Source organism: Cupressus sempervirens, chromosome 5 (genome assembly GCF_028749045.1).
Source record: "Cupressus sempervirens isolate cs-2001-9-10 chromosome 5, ASM2874904v1, whole genome shotgun sequence".
NCBI lineage: Eukaryota > Viridiplantae > Streptophyta > Pinopsida > Cupressales > Cupressaceae > Cupressus > Cupressus sempervirens.
Genome location: NC_143122.1, coordinates 348,999,358 through 349,007,904, shown reverse-complemented (window position 1 = coordinate 349,007,904; position 8,547 = coordinate 348,999,358). Strand labels below are relative to the sequence as shown.

The 8,547-nt window shown below is 33.5% G+C and overlaps 1 protein-coding gene across 2 annotated transcripts in view; it reads left to right on the top strand.

Moving 5' to 3' along the window:
* The first annotated feature begins 4,769 nt into the window (after positions 1-4,769).
* Positions 4,770-8,547, top strand: part of LOC149556147 (uncharacterized) — a 53,141-nt gene continuing 49,363 nt past the window's right edge. Inside the window, exon 1 of one of the 2 annotated variants that reach the window (XM_089830272.1) lies at positions 4,770-5,430. In XM_089830272.1, the coding sequence (XP_089686398.1) occupies positions 5,126-5,430 (305 nt within the window). In that variant the 5' untranslated portion in view covers positions 4,770-5,125. The remainder of the gene's footprint in view (positions 5,431-8,547) is intronic. The other variant, XM_089830273.1, reaches the window with a different exon arrangement.

Here is an 8,547-nt window from a genome sequence, read left to right as displayed (position 1 = left end):
TGTTTTATTGCTTTTAGTCTTTCATGCATCCAATTAGATCATAATAGCTTATGAAGGATTAATTGGTGAATAGAAGTTAAAGTTTTATGGGTTCTTGATTCACTCCCCCTGCTCTTAATCACTTAGGCCCACATACATTTCCAACACCTCTATCTTGCACACTCTTGGCACAAAGGAAGTTGGCCCCATCAAGACTCCCTTCATTTTGTAAAATCTATCAAATACTCTTAAATACTTTGTGTGTTAGTAGTTAGATTAAACACCTTTTAATAAGTTCCAAGCTACATTTAGCAAGGTTATTTGTATATTCTAAAGAGTTTCCATTTATTAATGAGTTCCATGATTGAAATACATAAATTCTTGTAATCTTGAGAATTTGTAATACACAGTTTTTTTCAGGACAAGAATTTTGAGAGGCTCTATAATAATGAAAATAATCATTGGATGTCTTCAAAATGAGCTGGACATGTTATTACACCTTATATGGGTTATAACTTTATCTCCTCCTTATCATAGTCTCTCATTTCATTGCCTATAGAAGAAGACACGCCTTCACCATACTCATCCATTATCCAATATTGCTTACAATTCAATTTATTACTCATTGATGAGAATGTACTTCAATCTTGACCATAACTTCTCTCTTGATTTTGTCTTATTCATTAGTCTCTAGTTCTTGGGCTATTTCTATTGGGAGATTTTTGCATGTCAAAAACCAAAATGCATGCTTACTAGTTTTCTAGTTCTTGTTGGAGCATAGGGGTAGGTTGGTTAGAAAAATCATAAACAATATCCACTCGACAAGAAGTCACGATTGAGATTTTAGGTAAAGGGCCATGCTTGTAAAGCAACCTTACACTTATACATTACTAAATTGAGAATGTACCATTTAACAATAAGAATTTTTTATTTATTTAGTATTTAAGTTTTCATCAACGTTGAAGGTTACAAATAAAATGTATACATATTTTTCAATGGAAATATTGATACTGTGTAACTTTCTTAAATCCTTTAGGAAATTTCACTCAACCCTAAAAAAATGATGAGTTTTGTAGAGAATGGTGATATTGAATACCAACTGTATTTAAATCCCCTTTCTAAATTGATTTGGAAAACATGCATTTATAAAATAGAGCAAAGATAAATTATCTAATTGCACTAATATTTTTAACCAAAAGGGTGAATTTTGAACTCTAGAGCATTTTTCAAGAAATGGTACTACTAAGTTATCTGAAAAGGAACTAATTGCCATGATTTTTGAATACTCTAGATTTAAAAATTGGCTTGTATTTTGATGAAGAAAGATAAGAGAATTTTGTATTTCCAATTGATTTGGACCTAAGATTTTGAACTAGTGGTAGTTAGATTGATATGACATATAATGACTTGAATAAACCTTCATAAAGCCCACACTATTCATTTGACAATGAGGCAAGTTCCTCATATGATGGGATGCATATACTCACATGCCTTGATATTTAGTTGCATGTAATATTCCTATGAGGCAAATCAACAAGCCTTTTTGATTTGGTCGATACGAAATTATGAATGAGTTGAGAAATTTATTGCTAAAGATGTTTGTGTGGTAATCAACAATGAGAATAAACACATTGCTAACATGGAAAAATTTCTAGCAATTTGAATTCAACCAACCACAAATAGTAAATTATAGGTTTAAGATAGTGTTTGGCTTTAGATTTTTTGAGTATCAATTCCATATTTAAATGTTGGAGACACCCATGACAAATATAATACCCAAATATCCAAAAATGATATTTTTCTATAGGTGATGTGACTTAGGAAGTATGTATATTTCATTGATAAATGAAAAAACATAAGCAAAACAATATCAATCTAAAATATCTCATATATTGGTAGTCTTTCTCTCAAATCTCTTGAGAGTGTATAATTATGTTGGATAGTTTTCATATTTTTATCAGAAAATAGAAGAATGGGCACACCAACTAAGATAAAATGCCCTTCTTGAAAATTACACTTTAACAAAGGGTATAAGGTAATGCCCAATAGTATTCTTGCTCAATAAAATGGATTGTGTATAATATCCCATTACATATCTTATCATCTATAAGGTGGTGTTTAATTTAGAAGATGCTAAAATGACTTGGATTTGGTCCTTTGTGCATTGCTCATACCCAACTACTTTTTCAATAGGACAATAGTTAAATAGCCACAAATGGCTCCTTCTCAATCTCCTCCTTACTCTAGAGTATTGTTCACCAAGGTTATCCCCTAGCTCCCTTCCTTTATGTGTTAAATATTTATGGTCTTGGACATCTCTTGCACACGTCCATTCTCAAAATCCCTCATATGGAATTTTCCTAAACTATAGGTCAGTAATTATTAATTTATAACCTTCAAATTTATAATAATTATATTGGCTAAAATGTTCCTTATTCAATAAATGTAAAATCCAATGTACCAAAAGGCACTTTCCCCCAAATTCTCCTCAACATTCTCAAATTGGGTAAGCCTTTACTTAGATTTGACAAGCATAACTTAAAGATGGGCCTACATATTTTTAAATATTATAAAACTAGATAAAAAAGTACATTTGATCAAGGGACCATTTAAATAATATTAGGAACGACATGCTATATAAATGGACAAAAATAGATCAAGGACTTTAAGAAAAGTTTCAACTACAAATGAATGGGCCAACAATATCTCAACGAGGTACCTTCTCCTAATCTTCTAACTTTTCTCCTAACATTCCAACATCTTCAACTTGAAGTAGACTTTACTTGGATTTGACTTGTCAAGCTTAAAAGTGGGTGTACATAGATAAAACATCATACCATCTAGATAACTAATAAGAACATTAGATCAAATGAATATCCTAGTAATAATGGAGATGAAAAGCTATATATAAATGGGAAGAAACATCATTTAATTCAATAAATATAAACATAGATAAAGTCCAATAATATCTTAATGGTTCTGAAGAAAAATAAATATGAGTAAATTCCAACTTTATTTAAATACTTTAAAGAAAAATAAATATTAATAAATTTGAACAACACCTCAATGATTCTAGTTGTCTTTGAGATATTATGGCTACATATTGTGCAAGGGGAAAAATTAAAGGGAAATAAACAATTCTCAAATTGAAACAAAAAAAATTAAAAATCATTTTCATCAAAAAGAATAAATTTAATTTCTCATCCACAATCTGACCTAGGTCTTCAACACTTGCTTATCAATATCATTCACAACTTGAGGTAGACCCAGATGCAACTTAAAGCAAAAGCACATCATATGGAACACTATTGATTATGTCACATTCTCTTAAAGTAAAGCCCCACCATTTTACACAATACAAATTTAAAAAGATCCTTCCTGAATTAAGATCTAGACACCCACTTGCATCAAAGGCTTTTGGAAGCATATTCTTGCCCATAACTAAGATAATGATTCATCCACATACTTAGAATACCTTGTAAGGGGTTGATTCCTCCCAACATGTATCATTTATATTGTCCTTAATTTGTTTGGTTATAAATAACTTCAATCATCACTAGAATCTTTTTGTTTGTTTGTTTGTTTGTTTGCAAAAAGTTCTACGATGTCGTAAGATTTTTACAACCTATTGTTACCGAGAGCACATGCCTAAGCTACATGAATACTTAATTCTTTTAAGTTAGAGCCGAAGATGGAGAGTATGAATTCCATTTAATTTTCTTAGGACACAATCTTAATCTCATGCCAACATTAAAAAATTTAAACCTTGGGGGATACTAAATAAAGACACATATTCTTATCTTCACCAGTTGTGCATCATCCCTATACCTAACATTGACATTTTAACTAAACAACCTTTATATTGGGTTAAACTGCCTTACTACAACTTCAAGTTATCATAGATTACACATTCTAATGCTATGCAACTATGTGGTTACAATATTTAATTCTTTTTAATGAGTGCCTAGTAAAAAATTTAGTGCAACATGTGACATAGGCATGACATGCCCTCCGACTCCACATGGAACTTTTTACCTAGAGTGAATTGGTGAGGTCACAAACTACGAAGCTTATCCCCATTTAACAAAGCTAAGGCTCAAAGACATAAGCACATTAGGTGAATACAAACAAAAGCTAGTAATCCCAACAAACCATCGAGGTTTGAACCTTAAGGGAAACACCACCACAACCACAACTTAACACACTAAGGAGTAAGCCCCAAGATTAAAATAATTAATTAAAATAATCTGATGATGTTAATTAAAATAATTAATTAACAATGTTGAATAATTATCATTTGAGTAAGATACCTTCTAATCCATGTATTGCTTTACATGTCTCTTACACACACGATTAAACTTTGATTATCATTTATTATTTAATTTAAAATTAAAATGCCACTATTTTACAATTTTTAAATAATTAATTAATTCCTCTATACAACCATTTTGTCAGTGCTATAGCCACTTCGTCACAATACTAGCAAGTTGCCTTAATTAATTGTTTTCGGAGCAAGAGGCCTAGTTAGAGCTTCTTGTGGTAGGAGCGAAGTTCATGAGGTATAGTCTCTCTTCATTGCATGCGGCACTAAGGCCCTGCCACACCGGTGTGACTTACCACTACGGTATGGAGCCACTCCCTTAAAAATAAATATAATTGTTTTTTAGGTGAATGAACATGGGAGTGATTGCAAGTCCACCTTTGTTAATTCTTAAAGAAATCAATTGTTTAATATAAGTCCACACCAAAACAACCAAGTGTTGAAGTATGGGGTGACGTGACTGGTCTCCACTCATCATGCGCTATTCACACCAAAAATCGCGTGCCCAATATCCACCCCCCTTGAAATTGACTCTTCAATCCCAGTACTCTGATCTGTACCCTTTGTGTCCTCAAAGGGAAATAAAGAGAAACAGAAAATGTCGCTAAACTTTAGCACGAATTCCCTATTTAGACGAGTTGACACGTAGTCAGCAAAGCATACTTATTGGTTTAATTCTTGAAAGTACCTATGATTTTGCGTAGGACAATGCCCATCTCAGCCCCTCGGATTCGTTTAACGGTCACATTTAAGCCTGAACAGGTTGGTCCAAATCCTTCTGTAGCGCAAGAAAAAAAGCTCGTCTTACTCTGCAGAGGTTAAAAAATGCCCACAGAAGAAGAGGACAACATTAGCAGAACAACCCAAAAGTCTGCAAAAAAGAGGAACACAAATCCTGGAGTTAGGCGTCAAGGGGGTCGTCTCTATGATTCCGTTAATGGAAAAACCTGTCACTGGTGCAGACAGAAAACAGTGGAAGATCATGTTCAATGTTCTAAATGTCCCATTAGGTTTTGCGGGCAATGCTTGATGAATAGGAACGGGGAAGACATTGTGCTGGAAATGCAGGAGGGTAATTCTTGGGTGTGCCCCAAATGCAGAAATGGATGTGGCCCAGGCTGTAATCTATGGTAATGGGTTGTTAATTACATTGAGTTTTGAGCATTTCAACGATTGATTTAAAGATAAAGCATGCTGAGTCCATCATACTTTGTCTCAACTTGTAAATATTTTCGGTGAAGTGCATGCCCATTTGGTGTTATTTTGGTCCAGAGCAGCATGCCCAAAATGTAGTAATCAGTAGCAGCAGAGTACGTAAAATGCAGTAATCTATAGCAGCTCAGTAAATACATTGAACCAGTTCTGAATTTTAAGTAATGGGAGTAGTTCACACTACTTCTGACCTTAGACCATTTCAATAATTGATTGACGGTTTGATTATAGTAGGCACGCCATTGTCCACTTTTTGTGTTTTGTCCATTTTTCTTTGAGGGCCAAGTGCTACCCGATGGTTCCATTTCTATGCAGAATACCCAAATGCTATGACTAATCCTTAATGAAGGCATTGGAGTTGAAGTGATTTAGTCTAGGGTATTGTAAGTAATTTTCTTTAAATAATTTTTTTCTTTTGGCTTCATATTACTTTGGGGCATGAGAAATCAATGTGTTTTTGAAGCCAGGAGCAATATAACCTGCTCAACTGTTCCAGTTGGAAATTACACCTAAAGGCAAAAACCGTAGCAGCACAGTATACTAATTATATTATAAACACTCCACTGTTGACTTGATCTTGGAGCACTGTAAGTTAGCCACAGTCCTCAATTTATTTTGATTTATACTTTTTATTATTAGTATACTGCTCTGGTCCACAGTAGAATACTCAAATGCAGTAAGCAATGATAACAAGTATACTTTGTCATGGAATGCCTGGCTTACAACGACATCAGATCTGATTATACAAAAATTCTGCAGAACAAGGACTTCAACTATTTATTCGAGGAAGATCAAGTGAAGAGAACAGCGGATTTGATTATCAAAATTCAGAGAAGAAGAGACAAGTTAACCAAAACTTTGCAACTGACTAGTTTGGCTCCTGACTCGGGAGGGTGATTGCATGGGTCCCATAGACTACTTTAGTCTCGTGGACGTCATTAAAATCTATCATATCATATCATTGCAAACATTGTATCCCAGCGTTAAATTTGTCAGAGGTACCAGTTTTTTTTTTTTGCATACTTTTGAATGACGAGTAAAGGACAACAACTTATTGCCAATATTACCCGAAGTTTCCCATTGGATACGGCAAGAGATGGGGGGACAAGTTTCTGGGATAACAATTTTTTTGACTGATTTTGGGGACGGCTAGGCGAGAAAATTAAAATATATAGAGAAAGATAAAGCATGCACTTATACTTAATAGAACCTTAAAATATAAGAATTTGTAGAATTCCTATACCGAATTTGTGTTACTTTGAGAGTCAAAGTCAAATTTGTTCTAGAAGTCAAAGCCAAAGTTTTGGCTGATTTTGGGGATGTGCTAGGTGAGAAAATTAAAATATATAGAGAAAGATAAAGCATGCACTTATACTTTATAGAACCTTAAAATATAAGAATTTGTAGAATTCCTATACCAAATTTGTGTTACTTTGAGAGTCAAAGTCAAATTTGTTCTAGAATTCAAAGGCAAAGTACCTAGGTGTCTCCAAGTCCCTGGGACTTATTGGATGAACTTCGATCTGTTTTCTCATTTATCGATAGCAGAATGTCCGAAGAAGTGACAAATACCAACTCAATCAGTATGTTGGAAATTTAAAATTTCAATCAATGCTTTAAACTCGGCTATAACAAGTTATTAACTAAGCTATTTTTAAAAAAATCTTTGGACTTTTGCACGAAGTTTCAAGTGAAATCAATTTTTTGGGATTTAATAGCAGAACACCCAGATAGACTATTCTGGATATAATCTAAACCCAAGTAGAATATTCCAGATATAGCCTACACACAAATGTGGTCATCAATGCAAATTATTGAATACATTCAGTTTCCGGCACTTGGTGTTTATTTAACATTTCAGCAGTATAGGAAGTCACCATTGGTCAAGTGTAAACCTCTATTTCTTTGGTTCATAGCTGAACTTTGTACAGCAGTTGATTCCAGTTAGGGAATGTTAGCTTCACAGTTACATTAGAAAAATATCTTGCATTATTTTGGGTCAAGAGAAATTACTGTTTGCCTAAACGAAGTAATCAATAAAAGCTCAATGGTACTTTTAGCTTCAGTATCCCAATGCTTGATTATATAAAGATCCGTCTTCAAACTTACCTAGATGCTCTGTTTTAACTGCAAGAATCATGTTAAGGCCTGCGAGCATGCTGGATTGGATGTAGAAATTTGGGACAGCAGATGTATTCTTCAACCCACCAAATACAATCAATTATATTATAAAATAAGAAAATATTAATCATAAATAGATTAAAAATAAATCAGAACAGAAGGATTGAATAATATAATAATTAAATTGTATTTTAATAATATCAATCCAAGGGCATTTGAAGAGGTCCACTTTTTTGGATGAAAGCTTTATTTAATAGAGGCCCAACAAGGAAGATGAGGCATCATTGATCAAACATTCTATCCTTGATTTCTACTCCTTGTTGGAGATTGAACTTTGGCTCTACTAATTTTAGGACAGAAACCCTCTGGTTCTAGAATTGGAGGATAAAACCCTACATTTCCTTGGAGTGCAAAAAATGCAATAACTAGTGGCGATTTTGAATTTAATGAACACAATATGCCTTCCTGCAATGACTAGTAATTCACAGTGGGATTATATGTATGCGTGTTAATTTAAGGACCTTAGATGCACAACCACATAGAGTAAAAGGAATGTAGATAATGGCTCTAAAGAAATCAGAATTGTGAACAAGGCATTGATCGACCCTTCATAATCTGATAGCAAGATATTATCCAACTGTGAAGGTCTTGGTTGCTATCTCCATATATGAACTGTTTGGTATCTATATCCTTCGTTGCCACATTATTTTGATCAGTGTAGTTTGCATTTCTCTCTTGCAATTAATAGTAGATTCCAAATCATTGTTTGTTATTCCCATCTAATGGAAGGTTACAGGACCAGATTCTTTCTCTTTTCAACTAAACCATCCGAAGGAAGGATGAAATACTCATCCTTCACTTTCAGCACTATTCAAATCACATGGCCAGGATGATTACTAGAGGTCTATTGCTCT